This window comes from Manihot esculenta, chromosome 1 (assembly GCF_001659605.2).
Source record: "Manihot esculenta cultivar AM560-2 chromosome 1, M.esculenta_v8, whole genome shotgun sequence".
Taxonomy (NCBI): Eukaryota; Viridiplantae; Streptophyta; class Magnoliopsida; order Malpighiales; family Euphorbiaceae; genus Manihot; species Manihot esculenta.
In genome coordinates this window covers 38180304-38201780 of record NC_035161.2, presented here as the reverse complement: position 1 = coordinate 38201780, position 21477 = coordinate 38180304, and the positions used below count along the sequence as shown (strand labels likewise).

The window sequence follows — 21477 nt, the reverse complement described above, 5'->3', positions numbered from 1 at the left end:
CATCAAATCACGGTGAGAGACAAATACAAAGTCAATTCCATCTCAAACACTTCTTTCTCCTGTTTTATAATTGCCACTTACACTTGTACATGCATCCAATCACCTACCTCTTTTTTTTTTTTTTCATATTCTTCTGTCCCTTTCATTATTATACGATACATTTTCTACAAAATCATGATCAACCAGGAGAAATACTTCAATCATGTCCTTTGCATCTCTTTAAGGCTTTTATTATTATTACTAATATTATGGAATAAGGGAAATAAATTTTAAATTTAATCAAGAAGAACCTAACCAAATTATTCGCTATTGCATAAAGATGGCGTCTTTATTTATTTTTTCTTAAGTTATCTCTCGCACTTGGGATGGGTTTATTGCTACCTTTTTGTATGGACCATCCGAAATAAATAGATAGCATCCCCAATTCACATGATGAACGTTGATACTCACCACGTCGGTTCATCTCAACCATCTATATTGTAAATCAGAGTAGGCAGAAATTCGGTTCCTTTTGAGGTGTAGCGGGTACATAGCTACAGCACAAATTGAGTTGGCACCGAGCTTTCAATTTTCTATATACATATATGAAATGTTTTTAATATTGTGAAAACTTAAATATTTTTAGTAAATATTATATATAAATAAGTAAAAGACTGGGTTGTAAATTTTATTAAATTTTAAGGATTATAATGTAAATTATGCTATTTAATTCTTTTGTATCATTTAAGAGACTAGCGTGAAAGCTAGGTTAGGTGGACATCAAGACGAACTCATGTGTCTTTATTTAATAAAAAGGGTTCACTTTTTTTTCCACAAATTTAGCATAACTTTGTGACATCAAGACAAAATCTGTGACACCTTTAGCATAAATTTCAAGGCTTTGCCCCATTTATTTGTCTCCATTCGTTTGTTATTACTCACCTCACGGAAAATTACATTTCCGAATTCACATGAATTGCAAAAGATTGCAAATTTTATCAATTACATATTATCTCTCAATTCTAAATTTTATCAATGGTCAACTCTCCACTTTTAAATTTTAATTATGAATTGATTAAAGTTGAGCTTACATTTGACATGCACATTGTGCACGTCATCTGCCAATCCCATAGGCATAGCCTTCCATTTACTGTGACTTCTTCACAAGCCTCAAAAGTCCCAACTAATTCCTACATTTAAATTACGATGCTAAAATTACTACAATTTATATACTCCATTTTTTAATTATTTTTTAGAGGAAAAGACTAGATTTTTTTATTTTCCAACATGGGAATTGAATTGTTTTACCCAATAAACAATCTATTGAAGAGCAGATTAAATTAGGCATCATAATTTTAGTTGTCTAATTTGAATCGACCCTTCCCCAATATTCTAATGTTTGGTTATCTTTCTATGCTAAAACGATGATATAGTAATAATAATAATAATAATACACCCTTAGGAATGAGACACGGTTCTCTGGGCTAACTTCGAATGGCAGGCCTGACACAGGAAGGAAAGCGTAGGGTTTGTTTTGTTTTGAGGGATAATGGGTCTTGAAGAAGTGGGCTTTGGATTCGAATAAAAATCTGGCCTTGGAAATGTCCAAGCTGTTCCTTTCCCCGTCGCACAACTCATCAGAAACTAAAAATTTATCTTCGCATTTTTATTTCACCAATCCAAACCTTGTAAGGTTTTAGTACAGACAACCCTTTCACAATCCAATAATAATAATAAATGAAACAAAACCATCATATTCGTCCGATCAAGCCTCTTACTTGAAAGCTTGCTCATGGCCTCTCCTCGCCTTTTCATTTGAAGGAATGGCTCTTTCCAGCTCCAATGCTTGATGCCTTTTTGAGCTTATTCCTGGTACGATCAATGAAATCTGAAAACTTATCCTTCCCCGAGGTATCATCCGATAACTTGTCTTTATCTTTTCCACTGCCATATTTTCCTTCACTTGACCTCGACATAGTTCTTATCTTAAACTTCGCACGATTGATATAGTCAGTGATTCTATCTTCAATATGCACTCCTGATTTTCCACCCTTCTCCAATTTGACTTCAGGATTGACCTTAGTCTTGGTCACTTCACCAGCAATAGTTTTTGCTGGCGCACCGTCAGATTCAATCTTGGGAGCAACTCTTGCTATTTGGGTGTTCTTCTGAATGAGCTCAAGTAGAGTTGGTTTCTCATTCTGGCTTGAATAATCAAAGGTTATGGGAACCGAGGCAGCTACTTCCCTGTTTCTATCTGATTTGGGACGTTTTGAAGAACCTGATTTGGATTGGAGATCAATGGCTTTCGCAGGCGGCGAAGAGTTTGTAGCAGGGCTTGCAGACCTGGAATTTGGCAGGATATATGATATGCGACGAACTGTATGGTAAGCAGGAGAGGCGGCGACTGCTCTGCGTATCCTTTTACACGCATCCTTGGGGCATCTGCTTCCTCTCTTTTCCATTATTTAGCAGAAAAGCTGATCAGAATATGAAGTGAAGAGTTTGAGAATGCAAGCCTACTGCAACTTCAGAGGAAGGGGTTGGATTTTATACTATAAGTTGATACATGGGAAGGAAGGTTGTGGACATGAAAACAATAATAGTAGAAGAACATGATGTTCTGGTGTGGAAACAAGCTGGGTTGATTTCAGATAAGACTCCTAATAATTGCTAAGAAATTGTGGGATGATTTGGAATCAGATTCCATACGTTTATTTGCTCATTTTCTTCCAGAATCTAACAAAGTACAGCACGAAGCTTACGTGAAGATTATTTTTCAGGCTCTCTCTAGCTGTTTTACACTAACACAGAACATGACAGTTCAGAAAAAAAAGGTGAAGTTTGACTACTTAACATCGGCATGGAGAAGGCATCAGATTCAGTATTTGTTTCGATGTTAAATAAGAAACCTTCGACAGGGGAATCAATCATGCATGTCTGTTGGTGAAGTCTGCTTTTTCTTGCATCAAAGCTCGAGGTTTCAAGTGGAAAATCACAAATTCACTGCGGCAGATTCTGAAGTTTGCAATACCCCATTAATCCGTTTTCTCAAGTAACTAGTTTTTTCCCATTTGTATTAATCAGTTTTCGGAAAAGAGAATATGCTTCCTAGGAACATGCAGTCTGCCCCACCAGAATCTTTCCCTCCATATTTAGAAATTTTATAAATCAATCCATCCATTTGATACAATTTATTTTGTAAAAAAAATTTAAAAAAATTCTTAAAAATCATGCAATATTATAAAAATATTTTAATTTAAAAAAATTAAAAATTTTCATTTTAAATAAAAAATAATTAAATTAAATTTTTACAAAATTATTATTTTTAATGAAGATCCAAATCATAATGGATGATTCGAATTTTCTACTAACTACATCATAATTTATAATTCTTGATGATCGCTGGATTTCTTCACCCCGGTATAAAGGCCAGGCCCATGAAAACAGCCCATGATCCGAAGGCTTCAATATTCCCCTCGAGAGCCAGGTCCAGCCCGCTCAGTCACAGGGCCGGACTCCGCCTAGACTCCTCAATCAAACCGGCCCAAACCTTTCGGCCCAGTAACCAGGCCCCCACCAGGCTCAACTTCAGCCCTACCATTCAACCCAGCCCGGAAAGGGGAAAATGACCAAGATGCCCCGCTGGCAGGTCCTTCCGCATGCGTATCAGAGGAGAATTAATGGCCGTTACGCATGGAGCAGGCGCCTGACACATCCGTACATACGGAGCTAGGCGACAGAAGACAGCTAGCATTGTGGCAGAGAGACAGATATATATATCACGATAGAGGCCACGCAGAGGGCTCTCTCTTCTTCTTCCTTCTCCCTCCTGGACACCATTTTTATTCTTACTGTAACCCTTGCCTAAATATACTACTCTGAGCCATAAAATCTGACTTGAGCGTCGGAGGGCCTCTGCCGGGGCACACCCGGTAGGCCCCTAACCATTCTTTCTTATTTTACAGGTCCCTTCACCAGGAAGAACATGGAGAGATCCACCAGGGAGCCCAGCAAGAAGGGACCCAGAAGAAAACCAGATCTATCATGGACCAGGAAGAGGAAAATATTTATCAAGGGACCCAGAAGAAAACCAGATCTATCATGGACCAGGAAGAGAAAAATATTTATCAAAATGGCGCCGTCTGTGGGAAACGAAAGAGATTTTACTATCTCTGAAGTTTCTAGATCCACCCATTGAGATCCACATGAGGTATGAAAGTTTGAGCGAATAACCCAGCTGAAAAGAAAGACCCAGCTGGTTTAAGAATATCTTGACAGTCTCTTAATCTTCATTTTCCTACCCTTGTTGTTTATTTTAACATTTATTGAATTTTATTACTACTAACTTTTTCTTTGAGATCTGACGAGGTGAAACTTCAGATCGAAATGCTTATCTCTGAGTGTAGATTTTAATTCTTTTTTTTTTTTTAAAAAAAAAAAAAAAAAAGAATGAGAAGTATATATATATATATTTTTTGAAGTTGTGAGGTCGGCGTTTTCTTCCCAGGTTAGCAAGTTAAGGAGAAGATTAATAAATGAAAAATAGACAAGGTCGGACTAACATTTCAGGTCGGATAGGACATGAGGTCAGAGGATACACGATTCATAGCCATCCAACTCTGTTGCAGAGCAACGCCCCTCAAGTATCAGAGCAATCTGGAGATAATAGGAAATAATCAAATAGCCAGGCAAGGTGGATAAGCTTCGACGCGGTATGCTGTCCAGCTCAAAGACAAGGTGACGATCCAATGTCGCGTCCAGCCATGGGTGTCACCGGCGAAGCCCGAAACCGTGCGTCGCAACAACAGAGAAAGCTCGGTCACCTCGAGGACGGGGAAGACAACCCAGCTGAAAAGAAAGACCCAGCTGGTTCAAGAATATTTTGATAATTTTTTAGATAATTTATTTTAATATTTATTAAATTTTATTATTACTGATTTTTTCTTTGAGATTTAACGAAGTGAAACCTCATATGACGAATATATTTGTTGAAAACTGTGAGATCAACCGTACACATATTGTAGAGATTGGATGGGCAGATCTGATGTGAAGTCCCAGGTAACAAGCTAGAAAGGAGAGGAGCCCGCCAAAAAAAAAAAAAAAAAAAAAAAAAAAAAAAAAGGGAGGTCGGATGTTTGGAACAGTAAGAGTGGAAGGAGCTCAAAAGACGCGCCATGGTCGGGTCGAGCTCCAACCAGTGAGGTGCCGAAGACGTTGACTGAAGAGTAAGTCGCTGGTCTGGTCGAGCTCCAACGAGGGAGGTCGACGCGACACGACAGGCAGACATGATGGTGCCGAAGACGCGCCAACCTGAGGAAGAAGTTGCTGCTTTGGTCGAGCTCCAACAAGTGAGGTCGGCGAGACCTTACAACAATCCGACCATGTAGGTCGGCACGGAAACGAACGAGGTCGGTGCTGCCTATTTAGTCGCCATCGATCTTGGGTGACCGGCATCAATAGCGCTCCATGGCGCGGGTCCTTCGAATTCGATGTCTGGAGCATTACTCCCTCATCACCACCCATCTCCTCTCTGAGCAGTCACCCATCTCCTCTCTGGTTGGTCGGAATAGCAAGACAGAAAGGAACTCGGCAAATCCGCCGACCACAACGTCAAATTACTCGCCGAGGTCGGATCCGTGCTCGAGCTTAGATCTGTGATCAAGGTCGGAGCCGTGTTTGAGGTCGGGTTCATATCTCCGGTCGGACAAAATGATGTCGCCGAGCAGCTGGGGCGTGACTCATAACTATCCGACCTGGTTGGACAACAGTACCCCTCAAGTATTGGTGCAACTGGGAGAAGACAGGAGATGATCAGAAACCCAAGCCGAGGGAGAAGACGAGATGATTAGAGACCCAACCCGATCGAGGGGAGATTCGATTTGTACATACTAGCCAATTTGAAGACGAGTGAAATCGGGTGCGGCTGCCATCTGGGCTCATTGGAATAGAGCGAGTTGTGCGGCACGATAACCAACTTGGAAACTGTAGATCCCAACCGACAAATAGACGAGCTGGTTACGGCTGAGAGGGCTAACCTCTGTAGAAGAAGACCAAGCAAATCTGCATTTGCTCAGTCAGAAGGAAAAAGGTCCTTTGGGCCGGGTTTGACAAGTTAGAGGATGAGGGTGATGTGATTCGGCGAGTTCTTCTCCTGGGTTGTGTTTAATGAGGTTGGGATGTGGACAAATGATGAAATAGAGGAGGTTCGAATAGTTTGCATGGCTGGTTCTTTTAGAGCTGAAGCTAGAAGAGACGGGAAGAAAATGAAGCGAGAAAGAAGGGACTTGTTACTGAAGTGGCCACTCACTGAACTAGAGGCTTTAAATTGTTCAACGCAAGAGACAGTAGGATAGCTGAGACAGTGACAGAGAAAACGATAAAACCTTTTGTTTTCTTTTTCCTCCTTTTTACTCTTTATATGCTATTTGATTGGGGAAATGGGGGACAGAGGAAAAAGGAAAACTAATTTTATCTTGTTGGAACTGGAATTAGAGGGGAGAATATACGAAAGATAGTGATCGGCTAAGAGCCTCAAAGGCGTTGTTTGCCCTACCATTTGTTGAAGATTCAAGAAATGAGCTAAGTTCCTTGCGAATCACAGATGAACTACCAGTCCAGAGATCAGATTTTAGAACCTTTTTTCCTGTGCTGCAAAGCATTAAAAAGTTCTGATGAAGGATGGTGCTTACAGGATTATACATTATAGTAGCAGGACTGCAGGAGTGATTTCATGCAGATACTTGTGCATACACAGATGATTGCTAAGCCCCAACCAAGCATGTCCCAAACAAATGTTTTGATTTCGAGGAACCAGATTACTTGATCAAAAGGTTTGAATTTTGGCTTGAAGGTTCTGGTTTCGCATTCAGAACATTTGTTCTTTCGTTGGAAAACAACCATCTCAATGCCTCAAGTTCATCTGAAGTTTTCTGGAGCTTGACAAATCTACACAAATCTTAAAGAACTCCTCCTCTCCCGGATTCTGCCCTTAAGAATTTTCAGCATAATTTGCCATGTTCTTTGGTAGTTTTGTTTGTTGATTAACCAGAGTTGTATCTAGCAGCTTGTACAGCAGAGAGGTGCTTAGCATGGACTCTTGAAGGTCAGAAATCAACATCCATATTAAGTCAGCTTCCCGACGGCTGGGTCTACGTCAGCATTGTCCGACAAGATATGTCAGCTCCTGCAAGGCAGTGTTGAATTTTGACGGTGGTAGCGGTAAATTTTCACGTTACATGCGATGAGTGGAGGTACTATCTCTCCTATAGCTGCTCTCATATTCATCGGGAAAAGCTTTTGAGCCATAGAAATTGAGTAAAGTTACTTCATGGATGACTGACACGTAGAAATTGATTGTAGTTATATTTATTTTTGTTCAATTTAAATAAATTAATTAATACTACCAATAATTTTGTATTTTCCTTTGCTCGGATTATTGAGTTATGTTTGTTTGCTTTCACATGAGAGCAAAAAACAGAGGTTTGGATGGTTTGCAGCACAGATTGGCGGAAGAAAAATCTAATTAATACCTTTGGAGGGTCAGTGAACTTTCAAACTTCAGATGCTAGCCATGCCAGTAAAAATAGTGGATTAGGTGTAATGATGAAACCACCTGTTTTGCTGGCCACCTAACTTGGGTGTACAAATGCACGAACAATAGAACACTTACGTACCTGGTCCCCCTGTTACTCTCTCTGTTATCAGTAGAATAAGGAATGGATCTAATTGCTGGAGGGATACAGTAACTGGTGCTGCAGTGGCTGCAGCAGGAAGGTCAGCTCCCCGTTCAGGTGCTATTGCTTCCGCTTTTCATAACTTCTGAGATAACAATGATTTATAGGCGAATCGTGCCACTCTCAAATATCTTGATAATTGCTTATTACCATGAAATTTTATTATTAACGCTAACGCAGACATTTCTGAAGAAAAGATCACGCATTTTATAAATTGAAAAATCCTGAGAAATTTACACATGCAAAAATATTGTTCATTGCATCTCTAAAATTGCACGAGTTAAATACTTGCATGCATATGAAATATGAAACTAAGTGACATGTGCGACACATTTTTTATTGATGAATATTAACGAGCATTCTCGTTATATACGCTTTGTGCAAGCTCTTATTTTGCAGAAAAATTCAAAAAAATGAACAAGAACTCAGTTAGGCACAAAACCAGCTGAGATGACGAAGCGACAGTAAGGCCAATGAGCCTGAACCTTGCGCAAGACCTCCTAAGGGAGCAAAGAAAGCCGGCGGGGCCCCGAGGTCACCCCGGAACAAAAATAACTAGGATCCCGTAAGATCTCCTAGAGCACAAACAGCCGGCGGGGCCCCGAGGTCACCCCGGAACAAAAATAACTAGGACCCCGTAAGATCTCCTAGAGCACAAACAGCCGGCGGGGCCCCGAGGTCACCCCGGAACAAAAATAACTAGGATCCCGTAAGATCTCCTAGAGCAAAAACAGCCGGCGGGGCCCCGAGGTCACCCCGGAACAAAAACGGCCAGGATCCCGTAAGATCTCCTGGAGCAAAAACAACCGGCGAGGCCCCGAGGTTGTCCCGGAAATTCAAAGAAAAACAGGATCCCGTAAGATCTCCTGAAGTCAAAAACAACCGGCGAGACCCCGAGGTCGTCCCGGAAATTCAAAGAAAACTAGGATCCCGTAAGATCTCCTGAAGTCAAAAACAACCGGCGAGGCCCCGAGGTCATCCCGGAAATCCAAAGAAAACCAGGATCCCGTAAGATCTCCTGAAGTCAAAAACAACCGGCGAGGCCCCGAGGTCATCCCGGAAATCCAAAGAAGACCAGGATCCCCAAGATCTCCTGGCAAAAGAAGACCTCAATAAGGTCTTGAAAAAAGGAAGACCTCAATAAGGTCTTGACAAAAGAAGACCTCAATAAGGTCTTGAAAAAAGAAGACCTCAATAAGGTCTTGACAAGGAAGACCTCAATAAGGTCTTGACAAAAGAAGACCTCACTGAGGTCCTAGCAAAGGAAGACCTCAATGAGGCAGAAGACCTCAAAGAGGCAGAAGACCTCAATGAGGCAGAAGACCTCAATGAGGCAGAAGACCTCAAAGAGGCAGAAGACCTCAAAGAGGCAGAAGACCTCAAAGAGGCAGAAGACCTCAAAAGAGGCAGAAGACCTCAAAGAGGCAGAAGACCTCAAAGAGGCAGAAGATCTCAAAGAGGCAGAAGACCTCAAAGAGGCAGAAAACCTCAATGAGGCAGAAGACCTCAATGAGGCAGAAGACCTCACTGAGGTAGAAGACCGGCAAAGATCTCAAAGATCTCCCGGAGCAAAAATAGCCAGAATCCCCAAGATCATCCGGTGCAACAAGCAAAAACAACTCATAAAGAACATAGTTCTGATATCACATAAAAGATTGGGGCACGGGACCATAAATGAAAAAGCTAAACTCCGACCTCCCAAAGGAGCTCAAGTCATCAGATAGAGAGACTTTAATCTCACACAACAGCCAAAAGTACCAAAGCATCATGCCGATCTCAAGAAAACGAGCGCAGTACTGGTAAACCCGATAAGACAGACTGAATTAAGGCAAGGCGATTCCTAAGCAAACTGCATACCAAAATACAAAGCCAAACAGAGAATTAGGGGCAATCATGAGAGGCAACGACCTCGAGAATTGACCGCTCACACTAAACCAACTTAGCTGACCTAGAGAAAGGTCCAAGCAACAAAGAGCCCGCAAAACGCTCGAAAGAAGACAGCCCATAAATACTCAGGGGCAAAAAACATACACAAGAGTCCAACGCTCAGGCAAAAATAATAAAAAGGCAAGAAAGGGATACTTTCGACAGGAGCAGTTCTCAGACCACACGGTCATGAATAAAGTCTAAAGATTTATCCCCTCACCAGTCCTGGAATAACTGCTGAGGAGATAAAGGGGCAATTGATGATCGCTGGATTTCTTCACCCCGGTATAAAGGCCAGGCCCATGAAAACAGCCCATGATCCGAAGGCTTCAATATTCCCCTCGAGAGCCAGGTCCAGCCCGCTCAGTCACAGGGCCGGACTCCGCCTAGACTCCTCAATCAAACCGGCCCAAACCTTTCGGCCCAGTAACCAGGCCCCCACCAGGCTCAACTTCAGCCCTACCATTCAACCCAGCCCGGAAAGGGGAAAATGACCAAGATGCCCCGCTGGCAGGTCCTTCCGCATGCGTATCAGAGGAGAATTAATGGCCGTTACGCATGGAGCAGGCGCCTGACACATCCGTACATACGGAGCTAGGCGACAGAAGACAGCTAGCATTGTGGCAGAGAGACAGATATATATATCACGATAGAGGCCACGCAGAGGGCTCTCTCTTCTTCTTCCTTCTCCCTCCTGGACACCATTTTTATTCTTACTGTAACCCTTGCCTAAATATACTACTCTGAGCCATAAAATCTGACTTGAGCGTCGGAGGGCCTCTGCCGGGGCACACCCGGTAGGCCCCTGACCATTCTTTCTTATTTTACAGGTCCCTTCACCAGGAAGAACATGGAGAGATCCACCAGGGAGCCCAGCAAGAAGGGACCCAGAAGAAAACCAGATCTATCATGGACCAGGATGAGGAAAATATTTATCAATTCTAATAGTTGTATTTATAATGATTATATGTAATAATTTCCTTGCTGCTAATTTTATAGCAAATTAAATTATATTTTTGGTGAACACGAAATCACAGTAGCCAGTAGGATAGAAAAATATTACCTTTTATGCAATATTTTATTTTACTAAAAATAAAAATAAAATACTAATTTATAGTTTTATTCCTTTTCTGTTCTTTTATTTTTAATTAAGCCTAGCTCAGAACCCGGCCTTAGAACAACCCGGCCCACCACGGGTATTTAGTGGAGAACAAAAACCCCATTTTCTCTAAAACCCTCGACAGTAAAACCTCCACTGTCTATCGTCTCCGCCTCTCTCCGGACGTTCTCCGTTTCTCTAGCATCATTTCCTCTCAATGGCTTCAGCGGCTCTCCGGCATCCTAGTTCCAAACGCCTTTTCCCATGCTCTTCTCAAATCTACTGGTGCTGTAGAGGATCGGAATCCACTCATTTCTCAATCTCCAATTCTCTCTATGCGAATGACACAACCTCTGTCTCAGCTGGTTCTTGGTGGAGATCCATGGCCACCTTTACTAGAACGTAGGTCCAATCTTCTGTTCTTCAATTATTATCTGTACGTATTTTCTGAAGTGATGAACTTTCATTGTTGGCGTTTGTAATTGGACGGAGAGCAAAATATCACACTTTTGCAGAAAAGATTCTGTATCTTTCGCTGCCAAAATCAGTTTTTCTAGTAAGCATACTTATCTAAATAATAGTAGTGGTATAACTCTGAGATTACTTTTGGAATGCAAATGGATCCAATTTAGAATATCGTGATTATATTTGTACTTCATCTTCTAGTATCTTTAGTTATTTGAATGATAGTCGGTTTGTGACTGGGAGGGTGGCTTCAGTTTATTGGTAAAGTTATTCTACTTACGCGACCTGAGGTCATGTTTTCAAGCCTGATAAAAGCATCTTCACAAAGCAGAGGAGGTTGCATACATCAACACTCCCCAAAGCCACAAATATGGAATTGCTGGGTGCAGTCCTTCGTTTGTGACTGGGTTGAGAGAGTAGAATGCCTAACGTTGATGTGAAATGAACTTTAATTTCAATTGAATAAGCTAGCTCTTATGACTTGCCATGCAAAAAAAGAATAGAGAGGGTGGTGAGAAAATAATGAAGGAAAGAATGGTAGCATTTTTTAAACATCACAGTGAAAAAAGTAACTATGCATGTTGACTTTAAATAGATTATTTCAATGACCCTTCTTTTCTTACAGTAAACCTCATGTTAATGTGGGGACAATTGGACATGTTGATCATGGGAAGACTACCCTTACTGCAGCAATCACAAAGGTTTGTGTTCTGATGTATTCATTGTTTACATATCAGTATATCATTTTCATTGCCCTTAACTTTATCATTGTATTTCTGGAACATATAAGTTCCAGATTATATTGAAGTGGGTTTAGTATGATGGGAACATTAACTTATCTAAAACCTTAAATACTTTTCTTTCTAGGTTCTAGCAGAAGAAGGCAAAGCAAAGGCTGTAGCCTTTGATGAAATTGATAAAGCCCCTGAAGAGAAAAAGAGAGGAATTACAATTGCAACGGTTTGAATTCATTCCCTTCATTTTTTTTTTGTTTCTACCATTTATCTGTGGCAGAAATAGATGATTCCGTGCCTCTACTTATCCTTCTTTTCTCCACTTAACAAATTTAGTCAATTTGAAGTTTGAACTTACTTCAGGCTCATGTGGAGTATGAAACTGCTAAACGTCACTATGCCCATGTTGACTGCCCTGGACATGCAGATTATGTAAAGGTAAGTTGTGAATTTAACTATCATGAGACTAAGGGTATTCTGGTGGAGTAGAATTTGACTTAATACTGCACAAAAGGAAGAAGGCGGAGGATCTGGGCATGTATAGTGAAAATAGTGCTCCTTAAAATTCTATCTTCACAATGATTCAGAGTATATATTCTTATACCTACCCTGGCATTGAGTTATGCACTTGCTTTTGTAACTCATGCTTTCATGGTCTTGAGTGATTATTAAATCATTCCTAGTGAAAACAATAAACTGAGAAATTGAGTGATCATACATCATGCTTTCATGGCCTTGTAACGTTCCCCCACAGATGTTAGTTGAACACATGAAATTTCATTTTACTTCTTTTGAGCAGTGTTATCAACTCATTCATTGATGTAATGACTTTAATTTATTTCCAGAACATGATTACTGGAGCGGCCCAGATGGATGGTGGAATTCTAGTTGTATCCGCTCCCGATGGGCCCATGCCACAGACAAAGGAGCATATTCTGCTTGCTCGTCAGGTGAGTGTCATACTTTTAGAGGCTTGTAAACCAGATTTATTTTATTGCTTTTCTCCTCCATTTATCTAGTTTCTTAATCTAAATTATTTTTTAAATGAATTGTACAGGTCGGTGTGCCATCACTTGTGTGCTTCCTGAATAAAGTTGATGCAGTTGATGATCCAGAGTTACTAGAGCTTGTGGAAATGGAGCTCCGTGGTAGGGTAGTCTTGGAGATCACTGTTTCAATTGACCACTATTTCTTGCTTTTATATTATTTTGCTTTGCCATAATTTCTTCTCTTAATAATTTCTCACAGAACTGCTTAATTTCTACAAGTTTCCTGGAGATGAAATTCCCATCATTCGAGGATCAGCATTATCTGCTCTACAGGGAACAAATGAAGAAATAGGGAAAAAGGCCATCTTGAAGTTAATGGATGCTGTGGATGAATACATTCCTGACCCTGTGAGGCAACTAGACAAGCCTTTCCTAATGCCGATAGAAGATGTTTTCTCAATTCAGGTAAAAGTCACAATTTCTCCTTTCATTTTCATCCACAATATCTGTACCATGATTGTGTAATTTGAAATGGATGTCCTTTTTCTTGATTGATGTAATTTACTGCAAACTGGACAGTGAATCTATCCTGTTATTTTCTTACCAAAAGTTGTTCTTTGGAGTTAAATGTCTATTAAGCTTTGAATTTTTTTTTTTATCCGTTCAAGGGACGTGGAACTGTTACAACTGGACGTGTTGAACAAGGGACCATTAAAGTTGGTGAAGAAGTTGAGATTTTGGGGTTAATGCAGGTACACTTTACATTGAGTTTTTTCCCACTGTGTCTTCTCTTGCAGTTTATATTACATGTGAATCATCCTTGAGAAGTGATAATACTTGTATAATTTTCACTTTTAATATCAAGAATTACTTTTGGGTTTGTGGTGTTTTGGTTTTGATTGGGTTGACATTTGATTAATAGTTCCCTTGAAATATTTATGCTATAGGGTGCTCCTCTAAAAACAACAGTGACAGGTGTTGAGATGTTTAAGAAAATTTTGGATCAAGGACAAGTAAGTTGACATTTTTAAGCTTTCTGAAATTATTGAGTCTGTTCTGCAGTGATGATTGTATCGTTTGTTTATTCTTCTAGGCTGGTGACAATGTGGGTCTTCTACTGCGTGGTCTTAAGCGAGAAGATGTGCAAAGAGGACAGGTAAGTGACAACAATAGAACGCAATGGATTGTTTTGATAGCTACTGATTCATTTTATCAATATTATGATGTGTGCATTACTGGGACCCACGTGACCTGCACTAGAGCAAAAAATTTTGTTTTCTCATTCTTCTGGTTTTTTACCTGATAATTAAATATTTATTTCATGTAAATGTGGGGTAGTGCTTAAATTTTGATGGCAAAAAAGGAAGTAAATTTTGTTAAGTATAAGTTTGACCAATGTTGAACTGCACATGAAGGATCTTTAAATTGTGGTGAAGCATTGATTTCTGGATTGATGAAATATAAACTGGGTTTATGCTTGACAGTGTCCGATAGTCTAATGGTTGAGTGCTCGGTGGAAAAGCAGTTTAGGAATTCATTTTATTTATTTATTTTTATTGTTATAGGTGATTGCGAAGCTAGGAATTCATTTTATTTATTTATTTTTATTGTTATAGGTGATTGCGAAGCCTGGAACTGTGAAAACATACCGGAAATTTGAGGCTGAGATATATGTCCTTACAAAGGATGAAGGTGGACGTCATACTGCCTTCTTCTCCAACTACAGGCCACAATTTTACATGAGGACTGCAGATATCACTGGGAAAGTGGAGTTGCCTGAAAATGTTAAGATGGTTATGCCTGGGGACAATGTTACTGCAACTTTTGAGCTGATCTCACCCGTTCCCCTTGAAGCAGGTGCGTTCAACTAGATATCATTTATTTCATTTTATTTTATTGATGGTTGGGGTGGATACTACCTCTGTTCATCATACACAATAACACGTGCCCTTTATTATTCCTTGAAACTTAGAAAATTTTGATTATTTCTGTAGTTGCTATTTCCTGTAGATCAGATTGGCATTAATAATACTTTTGCCTGTTCTTGACGTTACAGGACAAAGGTTTGCCTTGAGAGAGGGAGGTAGAACTGTTGGAGCAGGTGTGGTGTCTAAAGTGATTAGTTGAGTGTTTGATGCCAGAACTTTTGTGATTTTTGTCTCCTTGTTCGTTAAAAGAGCTCTAGGTAAGAAGACCTGATTGGAAAAAGATAATGCAGTGCAATCATTTTTCTAGGTAAGAAGACCTGATTGGAAAGAGATAATGCAGTGCAATCATTTTCTTACAGTCTGCACTTGATGCAATGCGGATTCTAGGCATTACTGAGGAGACTGTTAGTGATGGCAAGAATTTGTTAATTTGAAAAAATGATCATCTTCAAGTACTTCATCCATAGTGCAATGGATCAAAAACATACCTTGATCTTTTTCCTCCGGCAGCTTTACGTGATATTTAAATAATATTCCTTTCATATTGTATTACACAAGTGCCACTAACTCGTTTAAGACTTTTCCATGTCAAAGTTTTTTCGTGGTTGTACTGGGAGTGACCTATCCCAATGACAAGCATAATTTATGGATAAAAGTTCGAATAGATGTCACGCAATTTTGAAAGAAACACAATTTACACGTTGAGGGCCCGTTAGTAGTTTGCCTGCAATTTGATTCGGTACCTCAATCTGCAGCTATGCCTATACTGGCAAGAGTAATGCAATGCAATGCAAATTCTAGTTCTCACTGCACAGATGGAAATTACCAAGATTCACGCTTATGAGTGGCCTCTGTAAACTATGTTGTTTCCATGTAGTCAACTACACTCGATGAACTCGTGCAGCCGTACTGGTGTGCGCACGGTTGACACGCAGTTCGAATCAGAAATATATGCCTTTATAATAAAACTGTCGGCTGAAATTGTTCCGGCAGGCGGTGGATTCACAAGTACAACGCCTGGATCATCGGTGGATTGCAGCTCCATATCAATTTGCCAATAAGCAGCGACTTTTCCAAAACGATGGCCAACGCTACAAAATTCAGTTATAGCAATTATTCTTCTTCTTAAAAGGGGGGTTGGAGGAGAATCCTACGAACTTCTAACTTAAACATCCAAAAGCGTAGTCAACATTCCATGCAAAATTTGTGTAGCATGTTCATACTTATTTGTTCACTTGCAAGTTATTTAGGGGAAAAAAAAAAAGGTCAACCGACAATGGGGCACAGCTCAGTCTCATGGGAGCTCAACATTCATGTTAAGGACATGGTTGCTTTAGAAATCCTTTACCGACTAGAGCCAAGATTAAACTCCATGGGTAATGTTTCTCTTATCCTACCTGGTAATACTTGAGACTGCCAATCCGTGACATCCTTGCAAGTGCAATAAGCTTGAGCCCTCATCCCTTCATAAAACTACTAGCTACATCATTTACAGCTACAGCAATCAACTCCCACGTTATCCAAACCATCAGCTTCAATATCATATGCATAACAGCCACTCCATGCTCATACAAGTTTCAGCACAGCTATCGCCATCAACGTTGCAGCTCTGAAGTATATGTCTTTCATGTTTTTATCCACATTCTTTAGCATTTCCTCGTCCTTCAGACCCAACTTGCTTGAATTCTTGCTTATATAGGCAATTGTGTCCCTCAGTCTATTGACAGACCAAGAAAGCCATACCAGCCCAAATCCAAATCCAGTGCTGAAGACTTTGGATGCACAAAAAGGAACCCTCCCACAAACTACTTTACAGACAACAGAGAAAAGAACAGCTAGGCCAGTCCCAGCAATGCCAGCAGAGAATTTGGTCAAGAGTGCAGGGAGTTCAGGACCAGATTTCTTTAGAGAGAGAATTGCTGTTTTCCCCCGCTGCTTTTTGTCCATCATCAAAGAGAGAAGGCTCTCACATGCATGGAAGTAATTCCTTTTGTAGAGATCCCTCTCTCTACCACTTTTCCTGCTATTCCTCTTCGGCTTGAGTTTGACTTTCTCAGGACTGTTAAGATGGAGAACAAATTACACAAGTAAAAAATGCAAATAAACAATAGCATGCAACTCGGAAGACATGCAGAAATATTAAGACTTGCCAGCATTACTAAAAATGTTATAGCTCAAGTTCAAAGAAAAGAAAAAAAATAAATAAATTGCACTCTGTTCAAAAAATATATGCACTTGCATTATTCATCAAAAACTTCCAATCGTACTGCCTTACGTAGTACTTGAATTATTGTACTTACTGTAAGACAAAATTTCTAAACCTCACAACTATCTGGTGATTCCTCACTCTAAATTTCATGTCCTGATCTTCATTGCATACCATCATCCACTGTTGGGTTATAATTCTCATCATTCCATTGCTGAACTTTATAACATGAATCTCTTACTAATCATTCTTGGTTTCTGTTTCTAGAGGTATTCTCAATGTACAGCAGTTTTCTCATTCTAATTTAAATTTAACCATTCCAACCTCAAATTTTAGGCTCCTTGTCTGATTAAAAATCTAATCCACATAATTTGAGATTGCAAAAACAAGGAGAACTCAATTGTCTCATTTTTGGATATTCTCACACCAAATATGCAAGTTATGTCAAGATCAGGAAACCAATGAACAATAAATCTGAATAAAATTAAGTGCTTCTACAACAGATGGGAATCATGTACCTTTTCAAAGGTCCAGCTGTCACATCTTTAACCTTCAGAGAAGAACTAAGAATATTAGCCTGTACCTCACTTGTATTAGGCCTGTTCAATCAGGTGATTTAAAAAAGTGAGATGTATTAGTTATCACCCACGATGAAGATATAAATAGTGGAAAACGATAAGCAATGGTGAATGTTAAATGCTAAACTATGTTTGCAATGTTCCAGCAACTTTTAGAAGCACTGGGCAACTTCATACTGTGTCCTTTTTTTTTGGGAGTGCATACTATGCTGAGTATATGTAATAAGGAAATGGATTGCAAGAAGATTTATGCTGCAATTATGATGGCATTCAAGGGATATGCATTAGTTTTCATCCATCTCCAATAACAAAAGATAGTATCGCATTGGCTTAAATCAGATAAGCTTCACAAAACAATAAAACCTAAATGGAAGGAGAGAGAGGATATTACAAAGATAGTACAAATAGAATACAAAAATATGATGCCACCAACTAATTTATGCCAAACTTCCATATTTCAGCATTTTCATTTCCACAAGTCTATAGCTTTAAGGAAATCATTACTGTTTCTTTTTCAATGTCTGTTAGTGTCTAAAATCTATGATAATTGCTCACCTCATGTGAAAGAAATGGGAAACCAAAGCCATGGTATTTATGTAACAAAAATACTACAGAAAAAAAAAAAGCATATGGAAACTAATGAAATTTTTATTGAAAAAAATGAATTAATTTCTATCAGAATTTGATATAAGAAGTGTTTTAGTTGAGGCAACAAGCAATTTTACAGATCAAGTTCATGAGTCAAGGTCATGTGCTTACTGAGAACAGTCATCAAAACTATTATGCTGCTTAAAATACTATATGAAAAAGGAGAACAAGGAATTTATTCAAGTCGACCTCAGAATATTTAAATCCATGATCTACTACTGCTGAGCCATACAAATGCTTCTGGTTTAAATCAACCATGTCCAGTATACATACCAGCTAAAATGGGGGACAAGCACCGACTGCTTTGACCACTCAGTTGAGTTCTTTGTCAAGTAAAACTCAGCAACAATAGAGAGAATATCATTCATCTCTGACCTATTACCAGTAAACAATACTCGGCCATCAGGATGAACAGTAATTTTGGAACTATGGGCCATGTCCCCCACAAAGTCCACTAAGGGCTTTGGGGCATCACATGTACCACTTGGATAAATGAGAGAAGCAAAGGGCTGCTGACTCGTATCCAATGTCAATGCCTGAAGACCCATCAAGTCTGAGAGTAAAGATAAATCCAATCCACCTTTTTCAATTTCACTTGATCCAGACATTAAAAACTTCAAGATCTTCTCATGTTTGGTACATTGTTCAGCTATCCCAAAGCTAAAGAGTATTGAGTCTGAGCAAGTGTCTGCCAATAAAACAAGGATACAAATATGAATACACAAGTATGATGTAATAGTATAATATAAAATTATGTTTCATGAAATACAGAAGGACTTGCCAGTGCAACTCATAATCTATCAATTATAACAGAAGACTCTCACCTTAAGATTGCTGTCCCTATACCTTTGTAGAGAAATGGACAACTAATACTATTCTATTGACTGAATTTTTCATTAACCACCAAGGTCACCAAAAATCACTAAGGAATTCATCAAACTGTCATTAATCATCTCACTGACAAATCTAGCATCATTTGTCTGCATAAACACGTGTCACTATCCTGCAGTCTATTCCATATAATAATATTGTCTTTGTGATTCTCCGTTCATATACCGAAGTCTATACAACTGAAGATTACATGTCCTAGAATTGCTTTTAATTGCATAGCCCATCAAGCAAACAATTTCATAAGTCACAAACCTTGCACATCAATGAGTACAGGCCTTCCAGCTGTTGAGTCAATCTTGGCCACTTGGGTATGTTCACAGAATCCACTAATGGGTCTCCATGATTCGCCATGATGATGCAGCCCCAGACTAAGAGAGTTTGGTCTTTTTATCTCATCTCTTGCTCCCTGACTTGGAAAATAGGGCTGGCAGTCCTACATCAACCAAAGATTTGACAATCATTTACCACTGACAAGACAGCTCATAATGAGATTGAAAAAAAAATACATGGAGTGACAAACATTTTAAGATTGAATTATCGATCATCATCTACTAACAAAATCAGAATCTTTTCCTACAATGACAAACTCAAATAAGCTTCTAGTACAATCTCTTGAAGGGGAAAGTCTAAGATACTAAAAAATAATGCAAATACAAATTTACTAGCAAGACATATGATAAGTTAACAATCAAAACCATTAAATGAAGTAGGCAATACCAGTATTAATAGACTGAACAAGTTCAATAGTCCAATATCATGATCGCACTAGAATTAACAGCAAATCAGATAGATAGAACGTTTACCCAGATATGGGTCCGCCACAGCGGCTCATGGAAACAAACTCCAGACAGTCCTGCAACTTCTTGGCTGCAGGCCCAGGACTACTACCAATCCACTTGAAAACCCCCCTTAGTAATAACAATACAATCACCTACCAGTCACGGGCAGATTGCATAGTTTGGAGCAATATCCTAAATGGTTAGTTGCATCTTTTATTATCGTATATCCAAAGATCAAAACATCCTCATAAACGTTATTGCATATTGTTAAAACAAATGGATGAAACATAACAGATACCAAAAATATCAAGCTTTAGGCATGGGCATGTACAAATAACAGTGTCAAAACTTGCAATTGACAAAATATAACTATTAATTTGAACAGGTACAGATCAACAAGAAGCAGGAAATGCCGATGTCGTCTTTCTCACATCATCAAACGCATCACAGTCAATTAGAACTGAGAAGAAGAGGATAAATAAACCCCAAAGAACTGTTTATTACCGTAAATCAAACAGAAAATTTTAAATCACAATCAACAAAAACCCAATAAAACCACAGCACACATAAATCACTATTAATTAATTGACACAAACGATAACTTCAAAGGTTACCTTGAAGACCCTGGTCTGCTCTTGGTAAAAGACTAGCCCAGTACCAGGAGGATACCCATGTGAAGCCATCAAACAAAGCTTAACCATCGTCTACGGAGGAAACCCAGCTCAGAAATTCAAAGCTTCTGATACCAAAAATCTCTCCTCTTGTAACGTTTTCTCACAGCACCATAAACTTATCCATCTATCTGCCTCAAAATCCAAAGATTTTCGCTAATTTCAGTATTTTGAGTGGTAACCAAAAAGGAAAATCCTTAGCTTAACGTGACCCAATCGTTTGATCGAGAATTTTCCCAGTTCCGGATCTGTGGCAGTCGAGGCTCTGCCTTGAGAATCCAGGTTGGGACCCTGAAACAGACAAAGATGTCTGCTTGTTACGTTTTTGGACTTTCTCTGTGAAACTGGGTTAATTTCCTGTGTTTCGTTTTTCACGCTCTTACTTTGTTTCTGCATTATCAACCGTTGATATTATCGGCTGCATAAAGTTTGTACGGCGTAGATGCAGAGAGGGATGGTCTTCAACTTCAAGAACGGTACGTAATTTAGTGTCACAATAAAACAAGTGGCAATAAAAAAATCTAGGCAAGGCCCGCCAACCGCGACCCATTTTGTGAGTTTTGAACTGACGTTGTATATTGTTCTTGATGAGTGGTCCAGATCATTCCATCAATTCAAATTGTCTTTTGAACCACAAAATATTTAAGTGTATTTTTCTAATAATTCTCAAATTACATATTTATATAATAATTTATATAAAATTAATTTAATTAATATATATTTCTTTAAAACAAATATTTACTTTAAAGTTATTGCATTTTTCTTGGATGGCGTTCAAACTTTTTAATGAACTTAATTTAAAAGGTTGGAATTATAAATTTGTGTTTGCTATCTAAGGAGGGAGATTT

At 39.2% G+C, this 21477-nt stretch overlaps 2 protein-coding genes across 3 annotated transcripts; one reads left to right on the top strand and one right to left on the bottom strand.

Annotated features, from left to right (window-relative positions):
• Positions 1-10846: 10846 nt before the first annotated feature.
• LOC110611929 (elongation factor Tu, mitochondrial) lies at positions 10847-16108 on the top strand. 2 transcript variants are annotated; one of them, XR_002487401.2, is made up of 13 exons: positions 10847-11142; positions 11831-11906; positions 12073-12165; positions 12303-12377; positions 12785-12889; positions 12997-13087; positions 13188-13393; positions 13597-13680; positions 13876-13941; positions 14022-14084; positions 14545-14785; positions 14985-15113; positions 15164-16108. XR_002487401.2 is itself a non-coding variant. In XM_021752507.2 (12 exons), exons 1-12 carry the CDS (start codon positions 10958-10960, stop codon positions 15053-15055), a joined length of 1356 nt encoding a protein of 451 aa, XP_021608199.1. In that variant the 5' UTR covers positions 10848-10957; the 3' UTR covers positions 15056-16108. The 2 variants fall into 2 exon arrangements, 1 of the variants encoding a protein (XP_021608199.1); XM_021752507.2 differs by having other exon boundaries at positions 10848-11142; positions 14985-16108.
• LOC110611937 lies at positions 16022-20931 on the bottom strand. Its single transcript, XM_021752523.2, has 5 exons — positions 20573-20931; positions 19432-19612; positions 18562-18976; positions 17581-17661; positions 16022-16915 (listed from the first exon to the last, which is right to left on the bottom strand). The coding sequence occupies exons 1-5, from the start codon at positions 20657-20659 to the stop codon at positions 16423-16425; spliced, it is 1257 nt and encodes a 418-aa protein (XP_021608215.1). The 5' UTR covers positions 20660-20931; the 3' UTR covers positions 16022-16422.
• Between the last annotated feature and the right edge of the window lie 546 nt (positions 20932-21477).

What these genes read in the sequence shown, in the direction of transcription:
- LOC110611929 (XM_021752507.2), top strand. Translation starts at nt 10,958, where the DNA reads ATGGCTTCAGCGGCTCTCCGGCATCCTAGTTCCAAACGCCTTTTCCCA. An exon ending in TTACTGCAGCAATCACAAAG is followed by an intron (nt 11,907 to 12,072) that starts GTTTGTGTTCTG and finishes TTTTCTTTCTAG; the next exon opens with GTTCTAGCAGAAGAAGGCAA. An exon ending in AGATTTTGGGGTTAATGCAG is followed by an intron (nt 13,681 to 13,875) that starts GTACACTTTACA and finishes TTTATGCTATAG; the next exon opens with GGTGCTCCTCTAAAAACAAC.
- LOC110611937 (XM_021752523.2), bottom strand. Translation starts at nt 20,659, where the DNA reads ATGGTTAAGCTTTGTTTGATGGCTTCACATGGGTATCCTCCTGGTACT. An exon ending in AGCAGACCAGGGTCTTCAAG is followed by an intron (nt 19,613 to 20,572) that starts GTAACCTTTGAA and finishes TGGTTGATGTAG; the next exon opens with GACTGCCAGCCCTATTTTCC. An exon ending in ACAGCTGGACCTTTGAAAAG is followed by an intron (nt 16,916 to 17,580) that starts GTACATGATTCC and finishes CCATCTTAACAG; the next exon opens with TCCTGAGAAAGTCAAACTCA.